This window comes from Stylophora pistillata, chromosome 2, assembly GCF_964205215.1.
Source record: "Stylophora pistillata chromosome 2, jaStyPist1.2, whole genome shotgun sequence".
Lineage (NCBI taxonomy): Eukaryota > Metazoa > Cnidaria > Anthozoa > Scleractinia > Pocilloporidae > Stylophora > Stylophora pistillata.
The window spans coordinates 56,183,102-56,206,048 of NC_142520.1; the positions used below are offsets into that span (position 1 = coordinate 56,183,102).

At 38.8% G+C, this 22,947-nt stretch overlaps 1 protein-coding gene across 1 annotated transcript; it reads right to left on the minus strand.

The window, feature by feature from the left end:
• Positions 1 to 21,608, minus strand: LOC111345975 (uncharacterized). The gene is made up of 17 exons (XM_088748579.1): positions 21,368 to 21,608; positions 18,771 to 18,916; positions 17,807 to 18,058; positions 17,265 to 17,429; positions 17,006 to 17,119; positions 16,734 to 16,865; positions 16,564 to 16,660; positions 16,243 to 16,461; positions 15,700 to 16,076; positions 10,797 to 10,964; positions 10,406 to 10,516; positions 10,160 to 10,279; positions 9,511 to 9,601; positions 9,015 to 9,389; positions 4,653 to 4,787; positions 3,681 to 3,914; positions 1 to 795 (listed from the first exon to the last, which is right to left on the minus strand). Exons 1-17 carry the CDS (start codon positions 21,432 to 21,434, stop codon positions 455 to 457), a joined length of 3,144 nt encoding a protein of 1,047 aa, XP_088604705.1. The 5' UTR covers positions 21,435 to 21,608; the 3' UTR covers positions 1 to 454.
• Between the last annotated feature and the right edge of the window lie 1,339 nt (positions 21,609 to 22,947).

Genomic DNA, 22,947 nt, shown 5'->3' on the forward strand with positions numbered 1-22,947 from the left:
CTTAAATAAAAACCAGTGAGCAGCATGCAGCAACAGATCTTGTCAACTTTGTTTATTTATCCGACCGGTTTCGTCTGGTCAAACAGACGTCAACAGGGATTTGGACAAGATTTACCAATGACCTACTTATAAAAGAATTTTAAAGAGCAAGTGACGTTCAAATTGGGGTGTGAACAGCAAAATCACCCACAAACAGGAAAATTTACGCAAATCGAGCGTAATAAACAGGATGTGTTACGCAGATCCAGCGTCAGAAATTAGGCAGTGTTTTTTGGGGGCTCACGATTTAACGTTAAATAGGAACTTTTTATGAAATATTTTTTTACTTGTGTAACTTTTCACGCTGTTTATAATGTCTTCTTTACGTAACAAGCCTTCAAAATGATGAATTAACGTTTTTAGTTTTCTAAATCCTGTTCGAATTTTTTATGACACTTGATTCAACAGGTCTGTGTTAAGTAGTTTCGTAAAACACTTCAACCTCATCGGGTTGAAAGTTGTAACTTCCCGCCAGGAATGATCGCGTGAAGGAGCTGCCAGGACTGTGGCCAGATGGTGGACTGTAGGTGTATCCAGGGTTTGAGTAAGAATTTGGTTTGGATGAGGCGTAGTCGGAAATGTAAATATCGTGTGCTGCACCAAATGTGGGTCCATGGCTAGAACAACTGTATATGGAGTAACTCCGGTAGTTACTATGCTGCCCTTGTTGGGTCAATTTCACTGGTCCCTTGCCTGGCTTGTTAACCAATGAGAACAAAAAGCTGCTCGAAGTGTACTGGTATCCACAACTAGAAGCTGAATGATAAGTAAATAATTCAAAATGTTATTCAACTGTCGCTTCCTTTTAAGGGAGCAAACACGTATAATCTTCGATTAGGAAACTTTCATCACGTCACTGTGGTGTCCAGAAAGGTCCGAACTTAGATTGGTGCAGGTGCAGCGGCATTTCTAATGACTTTATCTAGGTTGTTCCAATCTTTCGGTGAGTGATAACACACTCTGTTTACCCCAATTTTTGGTTGCAAGGGTTAGTCTAAGTATAATCCTATTTTTTGTGTTATAGTTATGAACGTCCCTGTCGGCTAGTGGCTCTATTGAGTGATTCATGAGGCCATTAATACACTTATAACCATACTGATATAGCGATAATAAAATCTACGTTGTTCAAGGTTGAGCCACTTTAAAGTTACGAAGGCATGAGTAGCTGACAAATAAAGTGGTCTGTTCAGGAACGAGCCGTTTATTAACTTTAGAAATTACATACTCTACATGATCTGACTACATGAAGTCTGAGAACAACATAACTCCTCAATACTTAGACCTATTTACGCTGTCAAACTCACAATCAAAAGTAGATAGAGACGATGAGGAAATATGAAATAAAATTCTATTGCTTCCAATCAACCGGGATTTGGTCTTAGAAAGGTTCAAGGTAAGTTTGTTCGCTTTTAGCCACAATGCTACGTTGTAGAAGTCTGCATTGAACTTGCTCTCCAGCTCGCGAGGTTTTTTTTCGAAGCAGTAAAAGAACGGTTTCGTCAGCGTACAATCATACCTCGGGGTGTTCAATAGCAGTAGGTAGCTCGTTGATATACACAGAGAACAATAACGGTCCCAAGATGCTTCCTTGTGGAACTCCGAAAGTAACGGGATGGGCTTCGGATAATTTATTTTCACAAGAGGTTTGCTGATTCCGATTACTTAGATACTGAGAAAACCAGTACAGACACCGGGGGACAATCTGAACATCAAGATCCCATGATTGACTGTATCGAACGCCTTTGTAAGACCCAGAAATACAGCAACACAAAAGTTCCCTTTTCCAAGTTTAACAAGACCTCATCGGCAAAGCCAGAGAATGCAGTGGCTGTTAAACGTTTACAACGAAAACCAAATGGCTTGTTTGAAAGTAAATTATTTGAATGCAGGTATTCGTACAGCTGAGAGAGGATTACCCTTTCTAAGATCATTGCTGAGAGAGCGTAGAATTGAAATAGGCGACGATTTGTTGGGCTTGTTCCTGATCTGAATAAAGCTGTCACTCTAGAGCACTTAGTTTATTTAGCTTAGTTTAGTTTATTTTAGTTTATTAGCTTCGCCAACCGGCAGGGACACCGCATCAGCTTGCGCCAATTACTGCGTGCCCAGTAAACCCACCCATCCCACCCCAGGGGAGGACATCCATCACACAGTAATCTCGTACGTGGGAAATTAACGTCTCCTACCCTTAACCCTGTAGGAGACGGGACCTCCATTTATTCGTCCATATCCGAGAAGACTAGAATATCTAACCATTACTCGATGTTACAAAAAGGTAGCAAACTCTTCTCAATTATTTTAAGACCTTGAGTGTTAGTCCGCCAGGGGCTCGAACCCTCAACCTCCCGCTCAACAGTCCAGCGCACTATCCATTAGGCCAACTGGGCTAACTGGGCTAACTTCCATATCCTCGGAAACTTCATTGTTCGCATAAACAGATTAATTAACTTTGAGATGAGACAAGTAATTGAAAGGGCGCCACACTTGAAAGCCTTGCACTAGTATTGTCCAATTTGCCTTGATGCCTAGTAACTGCTTATGGACAACCGCTCCGCGAATTTCATGTAATTGGAACAATCTAGAGTGACCATCAATTGAGCTACAAATGATATTTTTTTAGCTAAAATCTGTCCTATTGAAAGAGAATGAGAGTTCAGGGCAGAAGCGATTGACCGTGGATTTGTATGATGAACTCCGTCAGCGATAATGCATTGTGGAATCGATGACTTGCTTTTAGGAGATGATGCTTCGTTTAAACCAACGATCGCTTCACATCTGTATTTTAAATTGTAAGAGACGCTAATGAAATTTAGAGAATTTTATTCTATATCAGCGTGTGCAAAGGATATCATATTAGGCCACGAATCATCATCAATATCATTCTAAATATCTCTACCCGATTAACGCCGTTAATTCGATTTTTAGCGTTTATATTTAGCGCCTGTATTCATAGGGAGCGTTTATTCGAGGACGGTGCGCGTTTATTTTCAAATCATATTTCTTGACTCATTGACACAATCGCAGTAAAACATTCGCAAATATCATGTAAAATGGAAATCTTCCCACGACCGTTTGCCTGAAAATATCGAGAATGGACCCAGAGGTGGAATATCGAACCTCACCCTATTTGGCCCTAGGAATCCCGGAGGAAAACAATCCCTAAAATGACATTAGAAGCTTCGGTTGCCTTTTACTTTCTTCAAAATTTAGAAATTTTTAAATTCACTATCCTTGGTTGAAACTTTGTACAGGTCCTGTTTGAACGTATCCCTCGCTTCTTTCGCGCATCGCTCACGTTGTGCTCTAGTAACTGATGAATCAAATAATTCATCTGGCGGCAGTTTGTTTTTCACAATTATGCAGAAATAGATACTCGTTGAAAAGGTGAACTTAAAAGGCATTCGAAAATAACGGCATGATTAGCTTTTATTACTAATAAGACACAGTTATGAGACACAGTTCAGTATTCCTGATCTAATATGCCATGCACCCCATTGTACTTTTTTGTTTTGTTTTGTTTTATTTGATCGTTTGTTTGTTTGTTTGTCTGCTTTTTTTTTATGCTAGAAACCAGATGCGCTCGTATATTTTAATTTAAACGAGGAGAAAAGGCAAGCAAATTCAATAGGTCATGCACTTACTCCATGATAAGCTGTTATATCCACCAAATATGTATTTTCCCACACGGACAATGGTCACTGTTGGCCCTTTGCTGTCACACAATGAGTGGAAGGTAGAGGCAGCCCAACCATCCACTGATGCTCTCCAGCAGCGCTTCCAGTATGAGGACTGGCTCTGCACCACAGGGCTTAACCAACTGCTCAGGGATCCAAGGTAATTGTCATCGCTTGCCAATATTGCCGAATAACCCAGGCCTTAAAACAGGAAATAAATATTATTCGGTTTCAGTTTAATTTATAAGATTCGCCGACAGGCAGGGACACCGCAACTGCTTGCGCCAATTACTGCGGGCCCAGTAAACCCACCCATCCCACCCCAGGGGAGGACATCCACCACACAGTAATCTCGTGCGTGGGAAATTAACGTCTCCTACCCCTAACCCTACAGGAGACGTGGGCCTACGGTTTATTTCACCTTTGACTCTCCTGTTTGTTTCATTGCCATAACATTTTTAGATGTGAATGTGTAAAGATGTTGAACATTGACACAACACCAGCAAACAACTAAACATAAGAAAATTCGTTGGTAATGCAGAGTATAAACTACTGAGGTTCCTGAGACAGGAAACTTGTCTACTTCTGTGAAGTTATGTTAATCAGTACAATAGGAATGCGATGAATTTTTAACTCAGTTATCACGTGCGGAATACACTTTTCATGTATGCAAAAATAAAATGAAAAAGAATCTTCCAAAATTATTTTTTGAGATAAATAAAAGGCTCAGAGGAGATTTTGAAATCAGTTCTTTTCCTATCAAAGTTTGAAAAGAAAGCCAGAGTTCGGTTAAAATCTCGAGCGGAGTACAAACACCAAAACTTTCACTTCCTGCTTAATCGACAGTTTCTTGTTAAAGTTAACATATTTCCGTTCCTAAACTTTTGGGCCTAAAGGGCTATAAAAATGTATTTCAAGTTGTTTTTCAACACATTTCACCTGCATAGCTGTAATAGCAATCAAATCCATCTCCAGGGTATCCTGCTTTACACTTGCACTTGTACGAGCCACGTTCATTTGTACACGTGGCCAGCTTGTGACAATAATTCAGATCATGTTGGCATTCATCTAAGTCTAGTAATGATATAAAATGGAGCAGTAAACACCCTTTTCACAGAGAAGAAACAGAAAAGGTTAAGTTAGGCCCCTCGAACCTAATTGCCCCTTACTGACAACGCGTATTTCCGTACCCGGAACTGATTTGGAGTATCGCTGATTTCCATGCCTTCCACTCCCTCTTAGAAGACCTTCGAAAGTTCTGGCCAGGCCTCTCACACCTCCCCGCCAACCATTACACAAAAACGTCAGACTGTACAGCTGAACCTCGTAGCAAGAGGGTCAAATTTGAGTCTCATAGTTGTTATGGAGAGCGTTGTGTTACATAATTCCTAAAAATGGAACTGAAGACGTATCTGGAACGCTTAGTCATGCTAACTCCTTGAGAACTTTTAATGGAACTTTCTAGAACCCTTAGTCAGTATATTTTGTTATGATGCAATAGTAATGTAATGATACTAAGAATAGTTGTATTACAGATCCCAAGAATGTTCTAGGACATTCTGTAAAACATACATAAGGGAGTCGCGATCGGTTAAAGTCAGACCTTTTTTAGTGAGTTAGTGTTGTCACGAAGGGCCCAGAGGAGCTAGTGTTATTACAGAGCCCGACTACAGAAAGTTGTTGGTGTTATTTACTGTTATTGGAATCGTCAGCCGTGTGGAAGGCTACGTTGAAAAAAGTTACGTGGACATCAATACGTTACATGGATCTTTGAAGACAACTGTGAGTTATGCAGTAGTACACTGAGATTATTAATAGTTTTATAGAGGGCCTTAGAATAAGAGGATAGCTATTGTATTGGTTATTGGTATCGCTCCGTAGTAAGATTATTGCGTCAGTGAATAAAGTAGTTGAGTTGGTAGGAGTTGTATCTTTCTGTCGGTTGAGAAAATACCGTAACACAATAACATTATTGTGTCGTTTGACATGGTTAAGTTGGCTGGTACCAGTTTTCATCCTTTTGATGGTTTCTAACTTTGAAAGAATACTGTTAAGGACATTAGCCAGAAGGCTCATGTTTTGATTCATTATTGCTTAGTTCACTAATTTCAGAATGATCTTAGATAGCCACATAGTAACAATCCCTATCTGTTTTTCTGTATTTCTATTGGTTTTGTATTCGGACCTTTCAGCGTCACCACGCGCATATAAAAGGCAAGTTTAGCGTCTCTTTAATCAGTTCTTCGTAAGTTTTGAATAGCCTTGGTAAACTTTCGCCCTTTCGTTTTCTCAACCTCTGGCGCAAGCGGGACCGATATGTGAGTACCTTTGTAACTTTGTTTTTTCCTTTCCAGTCTTTTCAGTGTTGGGCGACAATATACAAACAAATATTGCAATGATCTCTATGGATTTAAGAATTAAAGGCCAAACTCGTACCAATTTGCGAGTCAGTAAACGCCTATCATTTAGATAGAACAATAAGCTGCTTGCCAGCCACCAAAATTCTTTTAATTTGTTTCGAAACTTTTGCTCTGTTTTACTTGTATTGTTAATCTCGTTATAGACGTTAGAGCTCAGTATTTGACACGGGATTCTTTGATCGTGTATTCCGCGGCTTTTTATTAGATTGATAGAACTTCGTTGTATTGTTGTTTGAGTTTACGATCGATCGTTCGATAGATTGATTGACCGTGAGAATAATCGTTATTTTCGTCATTGATTGTGGTTCGTGGTCGATTGCCTTTCAAGAATAAAGATTCGTGCAAACAGTCAACTTTGGTTTGTCATTTCAATCAGTAAAATAGTCCCGATCACCTCGTTAACCGCGTTTTGGAGCGACACGCCTTTGAACTTGAGAATTTAGATTTTTGGTCGCCGGAAAGCTACAAATACAGAAAAAAGACTGACCAAGGCCGGTTGAACACTTTTACAGGGCTGAATTATATAATCATTGGCTATCCAAAAATAGGTATCACTTCGTCCTTAGCAGTTTCTATGGCAACTCTTTCAAAGGTTTATTTAGACGCATTTTTTAGCTTGTGGCTCAAATAATTTGAAGACTAACCCAGTGACCCCGTGATTTTTCGTAGTGATTGCTTTCGGCACTTGAAAAGGAAAATGTACAAAGATTTTAAAAAAATTATACGGAGCGGAATTTCAGAAAATCTAGAAAAAGGCAATTTTCACGCATCGCAAATGTCCTTCCGTAGAATTTTCTATTTTAATTTTTCTGACGATTCCTTTCATCGTTATTATCATATTGAGACAATAAAAAGAAGGGGTCACCAGACTTGTTTTCCTGCAATAGCTTTCGTGAGTTTAGCAATTTCCACTCGCGTTCTCGCACATTTAAAAATCTGGATTCTATAAAATAGACATTTGCTCATGATCTGTTATAGCTACCGCTGACTATCGCGTGTGTTCGCGCGAGCACCAACAATCTGATGTTTATAGACATTTACCGCCTAGAAAATCATTCAACACCCGTCAAAGACAGCCTCCTGGTCGCATGAGTTCTCCCTTTTTCGCCGTCGCAAGATTTCATATCGGTTTGATTTTTCGTTTAGATGTGAAGCAACCTTTATGTCCCCGAGAATCGTCATCTTTATCTTCGTTTCTGTCTCCTGCATACGCAGTGGCCGTTCAACACATCAAATACACGCTGTTAGGTAAACTTCTTACACAAGTAGAAAAAAGCCTCGCGCCGCCATCTTTATTTTGAATTTTCTTCTTTTAATCTCGCGCTTCTTCGCATGTTTCTCTCGCGCGTGGCGCAAGGGTGACCTGTTCCCCGCGCGAGGAACTAATACCAGGCAGTAGTGAAAAAAATTGTTACCGCGCTATTTAAAGTGTAACTAACAAGTCATAAACTATATATCAATGGAAAGATTATGAAATGTGTTTTCTAGCAAAAATTGTTTCGTTTTGATTTGATCTAATCGTAAAACGACTAAGGTGCGAAAAGTGTAAACGTACGATGTTTCTTTGAGCAAATTAATCGAGTATCAAATCTATCCACACAAGTTAAACCTCTACACAGTTTCAATCCTAATTGGTTGGTCTTAAAAACCATGTGAGTTTTTTTCGATATTCCTATTGGTTGCTTTGCAATCCATCTGTCAAGTTTGGTTATCAAAATTTTACCAATACGCGTTACATCGTGGGAGATCAAAAACAAAACGAAAAAAAAACCGAAAAGCCCCACACGTTTTCTTTAGATTGATATCATGGGAGCCTTCGGACCAAATTTCGAGTCGATACGAAAAGATTTCATACCCTATTAATTCGTCCAAAGAAGACACACCCGCGTAAAAACGAAGAGGGTTTTTTTCGCTTCCAAAGTTTTTCAAACATCTCACGCCTTTGGCGAACCACATGTCAAGTTATGTCAACACTCTGAAAAACTCGAAATGCCGACCGCTAATAGAAACACTGGAGCGGAGGCCCAGAAGACTCCTCACGCAGGATTGCTAATCTACTTTGGTTCTTCACCACTTTCCGATGCAAGTTTCAGGCGGAGGCAGAATTTGTCGATAGGCGAGCAGCTAAGACTGTTCATACCACAAGCCCTTGTCCGATTCGTCGAGATTTTCCTCCATTCTTCATCGAAATCCTACCATGTCTGGCTATTACGGCCAGGCTTCTTTCTAGCTTTAACCCAAAAGCTCTTTTCCTTTTACGCGTAACTCGACTCATTATTTCACTACCTGCTACGGTAAACAAGTGAAACTGACATACGAAGATGTTTATGCGACTAACACTACCCCGGATGTTCTACTGCGAAAAACATTACGAGAGTCTAGTTTGTTTGGTCACAATACAATTGGCTTTTTGCACTCAAGCGGTTCAAAGAATTTGTAGTTCGAAAAAAGGTTTTTGTAAATAACCCGAGTGCGTTTCATTATTTGAAAATATCTTTTTTGAAAAACTTTAGTTAAAACAGTAATGCTTTGTTTGCGGTGTAAAAAAACTTTTGTCTAAATTTGACCCCCGAAGGCCTTCTGTATCCTTAACCAAGATACCCAGGATTCTCAGTGCCTCTCTATCAAAAAGTAGAAACTGTTATCAGTGAACTGTCCTGAAAAGAAACGTGGCAAACTGCTACGACTTATATGTGATGGACTGACATCTTGTACAAGGAAAACATTTCAAGCTGCTTCACGCTTCCAAAACCAGGACACGCCCAGAAAAAAACTGAATCATTATACTAATACACCAACCTAATAATTGCAAAACATGAAGCATATTTGCACGTGAAAAGGGTATGTTAAAAGCTTTTTTAACTATATATGTTTGACTTACCTTTCTTACAAGTAAACTTATGACAATCCCTACACTGCACGTCGTTCCATTCATAGCTGTATTTCATCCCAAGTGCGTGCACACAATCTTCTTCTTTGAAATTATTTGGCTGATTCTTGGCCCAGGCTGTAAAGTTTCCAAGTCCATGGTCAACCCAAGTAAAGTCACCCTCTATTGATCTGTCATTAAAACCCAACCAGGATTTATCTCCATTATGGCGATGCTGAATGTAAACATTTTCTTCATTATTGATGACATCAACAAGGACTGAGTTCTCTTGTCTACATTTTGTTACTGCTGTGGTCCAATCTGCACAGGTATCACTTGTAAAATAACAGAAACCATTGAAGTAGCTCCATCCGGGTTTGCAGATGTCTGGAAATAAATGCATTATTTAATCCTGAATATAGTAACAAAAATTTTATTCTTATGTGACAAGGTTTTTTTGAACAGAATTGCATCTTCTCCGTCTACTAAATATTGGTTGCATACAGACCTGATAGGACTGCATAATTCACTGACACAGGATCATATCTGGTCTCGTACAGTTCCTTGACGCAGACTCTGAATCCAGACTCATTCATGTTCTGCAAATAATTCAAAGTTATTTTATAATATAAATAAATTCTACATTTCTATCTCAATCGAGATAATTGAGAAATTTGGCACCGCCCTTACGCGAAACGGCAAACGTCAGCTTGCCCTTTCACCTTTCAGGTAAAATAGCGTGAACCTTGCTGCTTTAGTTTCGCGTGATTTCACTTCACGGTGGATTTGAAGGCGCCCTTGTACGACTTAAAAGGAATAGTTTGGTTTCCTTTTTACAGCACTTTACTTCTACTCTGTGAGAGAAAAAGTGGAGAAAATCACACGTACACTGCAAAAGCGAAACAGATTACTTTCGCATAGAAACGGCAAAGCGCAACTGGCAAACATGAAAAAATAATGAGAAAAACAAGGTCACGTGGTCACTCTTGCCGTTCACGTTTCACGTAAACGTGGTGCTAAATCTCTCTTTTGTCCTCTACTACATCCTTTAAGAGGAGTTAAAAACGGAAAGAAGGGTAAAAGGGGATGGCTATTTTTTTGATGACTTTTAAGTCGATATAACATGTTTCCTGGTCTACCAAGTAAAAAGCTCTTACCTCAATCCACACAGAAATTCCGTTATGAACGGGCGCCAAGTTTCCACTCGCTGTTGTGCTGTGATTGGCTGATATTTGGACGGATGGTGTCGCATTGTAACTTCGTGTAAAGTGTACAAACTATCAGTAAGATGAAAAACAGATACTGGAGAAAATTCTTGAGAATTGTTTTCCTGAGCATCACCGTTAATTACTCTAATTTTCCATAATCGCAGTGCTCGACTCAGACTTACACTGTACACTTACCTCGCAGTAAGCGTTGTTGTCTTCATCTTTTGGTGGATCCGTATTTGGAAAGTTTACAGAGCCATGTTCAGTGAAAAGTGGTTTATGTAACTTAGCAAACGCAAACCAGGTCTGTAAAGAACCAGTCCAAAAAAAAAAGACTTAATTCTAGTGAGTAGCGTAACGCATTTTTCAATGAGTTACAGATGATTTCACACATTAAACTCCTTAAAATTCAATGAAAAAAATTGTAATGGAATGAAACTAACAGATCTCTAATCAAGTTTTGGGCACAAATGCAAAGGTCCAATCATGTTACTGAATTAAGCCGATACCTTAGTGAGACTGAAGAAAATATCCCTAATCTCAGAGCTTCATCGATTTTAAAACAGAGAGAAAGCATATCACATACCACATAAATGTCCTGATGCTTGCCGTCAAAGTTTTGTAGCTCCCGCAAACAAGCCTTGAACGAGTCCTTGGTTACATCTTCTGTCCAGATCAACGCAGCGTCGTGTTCCTTTCCACTTCTTTGGTGATCAGATGTCACAAGAACAACTGGTGAATCCTTAAACTTGTCCTAAACACATGAAAATAAACAATTTCATCACAAATCTGACTACATTTTGGCAGCTTTTTTTAAAACTGAGTTTGGTCTGCATTGATCTTTACAAAGTCATCTGAATCATTATTAATTTGCAGTGGGGTCAAATATTAAAATGATTTCAAAGTTTAGTGAATTGCTGTCTGTTTTAAGCTTTTTTACCTAACGTCTTTTTACTATCACCATAATTGTTATAGTTATAATAGTAACCATAACAATGAATATTATTATGATTATTATTTTTATGATTATTATCTACCGAAGACCTGCGTATGGGGAGATTTTTCTGATGTTGACCTTGCGATGATCTGCAGGAGGGGTGATTTTGTGATTCAACGTCACAACGAGCTTCAAGATCTAGAAGCTGACCTGCTACGCATAGTATCTGGTGATGTCGAAGTGGAGCCGATTCTTCGGCAGATAACTGGGGAGACCTTGAATAGGGGTGCGAACAGAGCCCCCGACGCCCGTCTCGACATACACGCCCGAGGTTTCTGGGAGCGACAGAGATCTGCATTCTTTGATGTTCGGGTATGCCGCTCAAATGCAGAATTCTACCGTGAAAAGACTCCCCAGCAAGTTTACAGGCAGCACGAGAGAGAGAGAAGAAACGTCAGTATGCCAACAGGGTCATGGAGGTCGAACAAGGAACTTTTACGCCTTTAATATTTAGTACAACAGGTGGAATGGGCACAGAATGTAAAATATACCATAAACGTTTAGCTGAGTTAGTATGAAATAAGAAGGGAGAGAGCTGTGCAAGCACCATGTCATGGATTAGAGCCAAGGTGTCATTTGCGCTCATTCGTTCAGCTTTGCTTTGCCTGAGAGGATCACGATCCATCAGAAGAACCCTCGATATCATCGACTTGGACTTCTCCCTCGACAACCCTACCGCCTGTCCAACGTAGTTTTGTGAATTTTACCAAGTTTTATATATACTTTCTCTTTTTTTTGTTTCTGTTTTTTTAACCTTTTTGTGAATTTATTAAATCATTATGATTATATTTTAGGGCTAGTGTACTTTTATCTCTTGAACGATAAAGACGCATTTTTATTTTAGCATCGACAATAATAATATTGATGGTGATGAAAAGGATTAAATTGTAAATAGGATTTTAAATTTTTTCCAGAGGAGCAGGGATGGCGCAGTGGTGAGAGCACTCGCCTCCCACCACTATGGCCCGGGCTCGATTCTCGGACCTGGCGTCACATGTGGGTTGAGTTTATTGTTGGTTCTCGTCCTTGCTCCGAGGGTTTTTCTCCGGGTCCTCTGGTTTTCCTCACTCCGCAAAAACCAACATTCCGAATTCCAATCCGATCTGGAAACAGTGGACAAGAAGAGCCACCCAGTGGAATGTCCATGGCTAAATAATTTATTTTTATCATGATTTATTATTAATTGTAATTAGAACTACTATTAGGTCGTTTTTACTTTTAACTTGTAAAATAGTTATTTGCTTTGTGTTAATAAAATTTAATTTATAATAATTATTATCATAATTATTATCATTATTATTATCATTATTATTATCATTATTATTATCAATATTATTATCATTATTATTATCATTATTATTATCATTATTATCATTATTATTATCATTATTATTATCATTATTATTATCATTATTATTATCATTATTATTATCATTATTATTATCATTATTATTATCATTATTATTATCATTATTATTATCATTATTACTATCATTATTATTATCATTATTATTATCATTATCATTATCACTATTATTATCATTATTATTATTGCTTCCAGCAATGTCTAAGATCTTTGAACATCTTATTCATCAACAATTGACAGTTCACTTAGAGAAGATTCTTCATAATTCTATATTTGGTTACAGAAAATATCATGGGTGCCCGACGGCACTCCTTGCACTCACTGAACAGTGGAAGGAAGATCTTGATAATCATAACATTATTGGCACAGTAGCCATTGATTTAAGTAAGGCCTTTGACTGTCTACCACATGACTTAATTCTGGAAAAACTTAAATTCTATGGCTTAGGTGATCAAGCGCTATCTTTAATGCGAAGCTACCTCTCTTCTCGCCATCAAAGAGTGAAGCTCGCCACCGCCTTCACCACGTGGCAAGGGGTGTTAAAAGGAGTCCCTCAAGGCTCTGTCTTGGGACCTACATTGTTTAATATTTTTATAAATGATTTGGCGTACGCAATAAAATGATGCAGGATTCAGTATTAATTATGCGGATGATACAAATATCCATTGTTCCAATCAGAACGTACGTGCCGTTCAAGACAACCTAAATAGTGATCTTGAGAACGCAACTACATGGTTTATTCAAAATGGCATGAGACCAAATCCGGAAAAGTACCAGGCTATGGTCCTTGGCAGAACAGAAGATAAGCTACTCCTTCAATCGGGTAAAATTTATATCAGAACCGCAGAAAATACTAACCTCTTGGGAGTTGTACTCGATAGTAAACTTAAATTGACGATCAAGTTTCGAGTATTTGCAGCAAAGCCAGTGCTCAAATAAACGCGCTTAATAGACTGCAAAATATTTTACCCCTTAAAACCAAGGAATCGTTATATCGTTCGTTCATACTACCGAATTTGTATTACTGCAATCAAGTTTAGCACCATTGCGGAAAAAGAAACACTGCAAAAATCGAAAAAGTCAATGAAAGAGCGTTGCGATATGTCTATAATGATAAACATGCATCTTATCAGCATCTCTTGGAAAAGATAAGACTACCCTCCATGGAATCTCGAAGAATTCGGGACATGTTACTGACAATACATAAAAGCATATCGAACAAAGCACCACGGGCAATTAGGAATCTTATTAACTTACGCTCATTTAAGTAAAATCTCAGGCGCCAAGATTATGTTTTATCTTTACCTAAAGTTAACACTACCAAATATGGACTCAAGTCATGGAGATATTTTGCAACCAAGAAATGGAATGCACTCTCAAATGACATTACAATAAAAGCGGGCACCAAAGAAATTGTAAACAGAATTAGATCGTTAAATTTCGAGGATTACTAGATTTGTAAGGTTAGTTTTAATAGTAGTTTGATTGCGGCGGTAATATTGTAATAACAGTTTTAAATAGCTTTTAATCAGTATTTAATTTATGATTTTACCCACTGTGATATTAGCGTTGTTAGTTGTTAGGTTTTCATTAGGTATTAAGTGGAATACCTGTAAACTAGCTCTTAAGCTAAGCGTATTTCCACGTTAAATAAAGTATGTATGCATGTATGTATGTATCTTGAGTAGTGCGTCAACGATAAAGTCGAGGAATGGGTAGGGCAAGTGACAAAATTGGCGGAGTTTGCTATGTCGCAGCCCCAGCTGGCTTGCTACCCAGCGTTCGCTTTTCGATTAAAACACCCCTGGACGTACTTTCTGAGAACTCTGCCTGACATAGACTCGCACCTCTGGAGCGTGCAATAGCTGATGCCCTAATACCGTCTATTACAGGTCATAAATGTACACAAGCTGAACACGAGCTGCTGGCGCTGCCAGCGAGAATGGGAGGCATGGGCCTAATAAATCCAAGTCAAGTAGCAGCCGTAGAGTATGTAGCATCGGCTAATATCGGTGGTCCATTAGCCCAACAAATAGAATCACAGGCGCGTGAGCCACCAGACGAAAATGAAATACACGCTGTGCAACGGGAAATGCGCCAAATAAAAAATCAGTATCTGAAGTAAAAACGTGATGACGCGAAGCGCTTGATTTGTGGAAAAACTTTAAGAGCTGTGGACCTTGCCACTCAGAAGAGTGCTTCCAGTTGGCTTACTGTTTTGCCAATTAAAGATATGAATTTTAAATTTAAACAAGAGTGAGTTTCGAGACACTGTGAAACTCAGGCAACGACTGACAAGTTCCTGATACGCCCTCTCTCTGTGTTTGCGGGAACATCTTCATTTTTGATCATGATATGATATGCAAACGGGGCGAATTTATCATACGAATTTATCAGTTTTTCAGACATCACAAGAGAAGAGTTGAATAGGGAGCTTACACCGTCCCTAATGCACGACTGGATATAGTTGCTAGGTGATTCTAGGAGAGGCAGAGGTCGGCTTTTTTTGATGTGAGAATGTGCCACCCAAATGCAGACACCTATAGAGATATGTATCCAGAACAGATATTCAGGCAGCAAGAAGAAGAGAAGAAGCGTCAGTACGCAAGCCGCGTGTTAGAAGTAGAGCAAGCTACATTCACGCCATTAGTTTTTAGCATGACAGGCGGAATGGCGATGGAATGTGAACGATACCATAGTAGACTTGCTGAGCTACTTGCTACAAGAAGGGCGAAAGCTATGCGACTACCATGTGATGGATCAGGGCAAGAGTGTCCTTTGCGCTGCTGAGATCAGCATTACTTTGCTCTTAAGTGAATTCTCCTAGAAACTCGCGAGCCTCGTAAAAGAAGTTTCCAGCCTAGTTTTTTTGTCAGATTTTTTTGAAAGCTAAGTTACTATCTTGTTTTCTTCTTATATATTTGATTGTTATGTAAATAGGTTTTAACTTTATTGCTATTAGTATTATTATTATTATTATTATTATTATTATCATCAATTAAAAAAAATTATTGTTATCAGTATTATTTGTTGTTTTTATCCCCATTTAAGCCAATGAAACGAGAATGAAACCGGATGTATAAAAGAATTATCTGGATGCATACAACTATTTAAGTAGTAAATTACCTTTCGAAAGGTCACATCTGCACAATTCGTTCCTGACCACCATTTTGTCATTTTGATTCTTCCCGTCATTCCCTCGGGGGGTGCTCCTTGGTACGCCATCCAATCAATGGTGGCGAAAGGATTGAAGTTGTTTCCATTCCTCCCAGATTGCATTGCGCAGACTGTAAAATTTTGATTGTTGACTTTCTCCGTCCAAAATGTGATAGCATGATGCACCGTGTCGGAGTCATTCAGGTTCATGTGACTAAGGGTGATCTGTACTTGAACTTCTTTGTTCGGATAGAAGCGGTATGGTGGGAATACCACTATTTTGCAGCTCGAGTCTGACCATTTGAGAACTCGAAAGAGCTGAAGCCGACCATGAATGATTGGAAAGCCTGTAAAGATTGGAAACGCTAAAGTTCTAAACCAGTTGTGACCAATTTTTTTCCTGTTATACCTCATGCAAGATTCCGGAAGTTTCAATGTAGTTGAAAATCCTAATTTTTGTGTGTGTCTTGTTAGTGGAAGACAAAGTTTCTTCTCATAGTAATAAGGCCTTACCCTCACAGCTGCCCGGATGATATAAGGTATTATTGTCCAGTCCCTTGCAGAAGCTAAATTTGTACAGGCATTCATTGTCATATGTCGTTCCATTTTCCGTGCAGACAGGGTCTTGATACGACGGGCAGTTGTCGTCACACACACAGCGAGCTTCATGGGCACTGTAGGTTTTGCAGACTCCGAATGATGGGCAGAACACATTTAGACAGGGATTGAGGTCTTTGAATGTGAAGCAAAATGATAGTTAACTCAAAATTCAAGAAAGATACCAAAGCAACGATATCAAATAATTGTACTGATACATTCAGGTTGAACCCAAACCTCCAATAACGACGTAGCTAACAGACAGAGGGTCGTGTTTGCTTCCTGTTCCACTCAAGTCTTTGACACAAATCCTCATGGATGTGAGGCTAACTTCCTGCACAGAGACCAGAGAGCACAAGTTGAAACAACAGAAGAATAACAATCGTAAAATCAGAGCGATCATTTACCTCAACCCAGGCTGAAATGATGTTATTTTTGGGTGAGACAAGGCTTTTCATGCTGACTTGAGGGTTGTAAAAATGATGTACAGACACAAGGGCAACAGGTGAAGCATAAAAGGTTGTGTTGAACTGCACCTCCTGCAAAAATTAAAGAGAGAACAAGTTTATATGAGAGAGATCTGTATGGTACTACGTAGCTCTGTTGTGAAAACGAACCTTGATTTCACCTTGATATAGCTGCTCAAACTTCACAGTAGACGAGACTAGATTACACTCACTTGACAAAAACCATAATTGTCTTCAGCCGTTGGCGGGTTACCGTTCGGAAAATCTGCTTCTCCTGACAGCGTAAAATTAAATTCAGAGCCATTGCCAACAAATGCAAACCAGTCCTGCAATAAATGAATGCAAAGCATGAGTTGCCGTCAGACAAGGTATAAGGTTCTCAGACTGAAAAAAAAATAATAATAAAAGAAAAACCCAGCTAAGTTCCCTTACACGCTCACCCATAAAAACTACAGGATAGATATCTCTTACCACAGTGGTGTCTTGATGTTTCCCATCGAAGGGCAGGAACTCCCGGATGCACACCTCAAAAGTTCTGGAATTTACATTTTCCAACCAAACATACATAGCGTCATTTGGCTTTGTGTCACGTGTGTACCTAGCTGACACAAACACGGATGGTCTTCCAGGAAAACTCTGCAATGTTTTTGGATAATATATGAATTTATGTCTATGGAGTAAATTCACCTCAGTTCTAATAAAAATCATGCAGCTCGACGACCCAAGGTAAAGGTGTATATTGGATATCTTGTCTTTCATTGGTTCAGAGCGAAAAGCTTGAAATCTTTCCTTATTCTTCTCTTTTTTACCTTGCAGGCTTTAGAATTTTTAACACACCACCGAGATATCTGAATACTGAGTGGCCTGTCTGAATGAGCATGGAAATCTGTCCCACATGAGGTAGGCGGGCTTCGCTTTGCAAGTTGGTTTATAGTCTTTCTTACTGGGGTGGAACATGCTAAGAGGGCCTTGACCTGAAAGTTTTGTTTTGTTATTTCGTTATTTCGTCTAACCTTCGAGAAAGCTACTTTGTCACACTTAGTTTCTGTTGTCCATATTCCATTAAAAGAAACACTACCACGCGTCATTTGTGGATGATCTTGGAAAGCCAACCAGTTAACGACTCCTGTACCATTGGATCCAATGCCTGACTCACGAGCACACACTTCAACGTCACGCGTAGTAACGGACTGAACCCACATAGCTGACGGTGAATGGACCCGTGAGAACGTCTCCCCATGGCTTACCGTCACCTGAACATTAACCTGTAATTTCCAATCCAGGGAGCACAAGTGATTATCAGAAAAATAATGAGATTAATCTGTACATGCATTTCAAGCGAAATAACTTAACATTCTCAAATAGCCAACGGATCTTGCTGTTCCATTACTCTTTCCTTCCCGCAGAATTGTTTTTGATCTCTTCACACAGCTGCTTTGTTTGATGCTTAGAAGGCGAGGTGAATTTTATTTCTTAAGTGCTAATCTCTGGAACTTGTCAGAGATGTTTCCCCTTTTCAGTTTCCAAGGCTTCAAAGTCAATTTTGTCTCCTTTGTCTTTCGTTCCCAGTTCCTAACCTATAGGGTCTCAATTAACAGTGACTAATAAAGAATGTTGATCACATAGGAATATATTAAGTCAAAACACAGACTAGAACTATTGGGATACTATTTATGATATCCAGGGAGATGTGGTCACAGCTGGCGCTGTGGCAGCCGCGTAAGAAGGGGAGATGAAGAACATAGGTAGAACAAGAAACATATTTCATCAGGAGGAGAGGTGTTGTGGAATAGATTCAATTGACAAAGACGCGGGATCAATGAAATCGACTCGATCTAGTAATTGATCAAAAATTGAATCGATCAAATGGCAAGACAAAAATGTTCCCTGAGTGTTGCTCAACTGAAGACCTTCCATTACCTCCGGTCAATGTTGGATGGTGCCTTGAAATGCTTGGGATCATGAACCACTACTTACCGTTCCCGATCCACTGAATGTTTTGGGGAATACAACTGTTGTGCAACGAGGCAGTCGACAGTGTTGAGAAGGTAAACACGCACTGCTACAGCTCCAACCGTGCAGAGTCTGCGAAATGTTCAGCCTGCCAGTTTGGAGGAAGATACCTACAGGGATGGAGATGTATATTTATCAAAAGAATCAGTTAGCGCACGGCAGAGATAAAGGGGAGGTGTTTTCCTCGTTTTGGGAATTTCAATTTGAGCCAGTAGTTCAAATGGAACAAATAACGTGGAACACAGGAACTGATGTGACGAACATGTATATGTGCGCCTCCAGCACAGGACTGTTTAAACGTAGAGCAATTCTCAATTAAATGAGGCAGTTAATTGAGGACAGTTCTGCTTTTACTTAACTTCACTCTTGCGTCACCTTGTGAGATGAGCAGATGGAAAACTGAAATCAATCTCCTTTTGGTCGCTCTCATTTTTCCAGCTTTTCAAGTAGTCACTGTTTTCAATTTGAGCGGTTACATGTATCACTGGCTAATGATGAGGTCAACCTTAGTTCTGCCTGACCAACGTTATCAATTCGCTTTTCGTTTTCCGGCATCTCGAAAACTATTCCACTTTAGTCTTCTTGTATCGCACTCGCGTGACTAGGTCCCTCAATGTGAAGATAAATGGCTTATCCAGCAGATAACGCCGGTGAATTCCTTTTGTGAATGACAACCAGACTTGTGAAGTTTATCTGTTTACTTTAAAATATACACCATATTTTTTTGAAGATATGAAGAATGTGCAGCACTGTTGTGGAATTTACCTGTTTACTTTAAAATTTACACCACATTTTTTTCCATAGACACTGGGGGGGGGGAAGGCTGCTTTTTTTTTTTTTTCATGAATACTGATCAGGGTAAGGTATGTAAGGTATATCAGCTTTAAAGTCTTCGCAGTCAGATTTGGTAATTGTTTCAGCGTAACATTTTGACCTTATCAGGTGAGCTTACAAGTTGATATGAAGAATATGCAGCACTGTTGTGGAGTTTATCTGTTTACTTTAAAATATACACCACATTTTTTTGAAGATATGAAGAATGTGCAGCACTGTTGTGGAGTTTATCTGTTTACTTTAAAATATACACCACATTCTTTTGAAGATATGAAGAATGTGCAGCACTGTTGTGGAGTTTATCTGTTTACTTTAAAATATACACCACATTCTTTTGAAGATATGAAGAATGTGCAGCACTGTTGTGGAGTTTATCTGTTTACTTTAAAATATACACCATACTTTTTTCCATAGACACTGGGGGAGGTTGCTTTTTTTTTTTTCATGAATACTGGTCAGGGTAGGCTATGTAAGGTATTTCAGCTTTAAAGTCTCGCGTAACCGTGACCATCCAGAAAAAAAAAAAAACTGTGACATTAGCAAATAATAGAACTTTCATAACGTAGGTATCCATGCCAAGCCTGGGGGGAAAAGTAACATTTTCTTAAGGAAGATACGACTGAGCAGCTTTCATTTACCGAATGAAGCGTGTATTTTGGTGTTACGTAAGATAAAATAAATTAAGATTCAAGGAAATGTCAATGCAATGAACACTCTGAGCAGAAACTAAAGGGTCAGACATGACATTCCTTACGACTTGTCAGGTCAGAACGTTCAACTTGCTCATGACTGATGTGCACTTATGGGGCCTACTTATGATCTTCCTGCGAGCTAATACTTGCCACGCGGCTTTACTTTATTTTTGTTTAAGCTTGAGGCAGAGGGCAAGAAATATCTATTAACATCGCCGGACGGTACATAACTGCATGACTTACAAAATGAAGTAATCAAAGTATTTTTTAATGTCGAGATCTACATTTCTATGAAAACAGTTTTTAGACGAGAAAGTGGTATAACATGACCAATGCTACTTTAAAAGAAGGTAAGTAGTGGTTATCTAGCTTTTTAATTCTTTATTGTAACTCTCAAGGGCTTTTAATTAAGTCGAAACATTTATTACACATGGAAAACCATTTCAAAATGGATGATGAGACATTTCGAACCCTATTAGCAAAAACATTCCAAAGCGACGTTTATGACGAAGTTCTAAACATGGGCTTCCCTTAAATCTCTGATAGCGATCCTATCCGAATCAACAATTAAGGTCTGACGAATAGAATAATGATCATAACAGACTGTGTAGGAAACACAATTTTCCTCTCCCACATTACTCCCTATCTTCAAAACATGAATTTATCATCAGAAGAAATGACTTCGTGTTTGCCAACTTTTGTTCTAACCAGCAAAGTTTGACGACGCAAGACTTAAACAAAGTTGATACATGAGCAAAATTATTTTTGCTCTACTGCAGTTTTTCCAAAATTTGTGGATGAAGTAGCACAAAAGCTATTTCAAGAAACTTGAAATTACATTGAGATCAGCAGTGAGGTCTGCCTAAAAAACCCAAACGAAGGCTGAAGAATAAAGACTTAATTCAATTTGAAGCCTTAGTTTGTTAGACAATAAAATATAAATTTCTTTGCCATATTTTTCTAAATTGCTTCTAGGGTTCCAGATGCAATTTGCTTTCGTAACTGATAGTATTTGCAGTGGTAATGCAGTTTTACCTTTCACGGCCAATAATAGATTTCCATGGATGAAAACGGTCAGCAACAGCAGAGTTGGACGACTCATCCTCACAGACTAAACCTCTACCAAATGACTGTGATCTGTATCTGTGAAGTGTGTTTTATAATTCAATAAAGAAAGTCTCTTGCATAAGTGCTTAGATCAATGTTGTTGTTGGCTCAAATATTCTACTACTTAGGCAACGTATCATAGGGAAAATACGCTTACGATGAATATTTCACAGCCGATAACATCTCACCTGTCGCGATATTTTCACCTCTGAATGTTTGATTTTGACCAAGAGGCCAGTGACAACACCTAACGGAATGATACACATTGCTGCACGATTCACACAGTAAATTTACCCGTAGTTTACTGAGCTATTTTTTCTGCCTATTCACAGACTACTTCAGACCAGGAAGCGACATATCCTCTGTAAAAGTTTTTGCAAATGTGTTTCGAATTTTTTTTGTTTCCGTGAGGAAAGAAGTCAATTTTTTTCACATTTTCGAGAATTTATGTAAGGCCACCCCCAAAGGGGTTCCAATCTTTTAAGGAACTTTGTATCATTCCCGACTTCATCAATTAAGATAGAAGGACTTAGGCTTCAAACGGATTGACAACGCCTATATGATTAGAAGCTACAATTTTATATAAGGAAACTTTAATTATAAATCAAGGAGAAACCTGTTTTCTCTCACAGAGATCCCTTAAACCAGATATAGATGTGCAAAACATTATTCATAACAATGCAAGTCTTGAACCATTTAATAAATATGTTTGCTACAAGATGCAGAATCTCGAGGAGGCGGTGTGTCTGAATTTGACCTCGGCGTACCTCTATGAACAGTTGAAGCATAGTCCACTTAACAGTAAAACTAGTGTTTCTGAGTTTTTTTTTCCTTCGTGCGAAAGTATCATGTGCATCATTAGGAAATGGGACAGAAAGGATAATAGACGGATTACTTAAATAATTTTAGCTTTCAAGTTCTTTCTTTTTTTTTTACTTTGCAGGTGCAGGCCTGTTTCGGTCGAAAATTTAAACTTACACCTCTACTTGAAATAAGGAAAGGCTAAAGTTGGATTAAACCAATCAGACTGACCACTCGTTTGCAGTGATCATATCAAAATTGCAATTTTATGATGTGCGTGTCCAACCAGGTGGATAATAAAGAGCGGAGGGATTAACTTGCATTGTAAATTTCTAATTCAAAAATCATCAACTGTTTAAGTTTTCTAAAATCCATAAACCATGAATGGTTCTTTAATTTCGGTCATCTTTGTTTTTCTTCGGGCTCGTTGTGGCTCAATTACTGGCTTCTCACTGTGTTTAACTTTGACCCAGAGGGCAAAAAATACAGGTAGCTTACACATAACTGCACGATTCTCAAGGTGGCAAAATTATCACAGGAACAATGCCTGCCTGAGCATTAAAGGATTTCTACCAAGAAATGGTAGTAAACTTACGTTTCCACTTAAAGTTCTGCAGTTCAATGACGTTGAAAATTAGACAATAGGACTAAAACTGAGTTAGTTCAATTTTCGGAGTATTCCTTCCACAGGGAGGAATGGAAATTTT

Excerpts from the sequence above, each read along its gene's own strand:
- LOC111345975 (XM_088748579.1), bottom strand. The coding sequence starts at position 21,434 with ATGAGTCGTCCAACTCTGCTGTTGCTGACCGTTTTCATCCATGGAAAT. Across the intron at positions 17,120-17,264 it reads AACATCAAGACACCACTGTG|GACTGGTTTGCATTTGTTGG; the intron begins GTAAGAGATATC and ends CATTTATTGCAG. Across the intron at positions 9,390-9,510 it reads GAATTATGCAGTCCTATCAG|ACATCTGCAAACCCGGATGG; the intron begins GTCTGTATGCAA and ends ATTTATTTCCAG.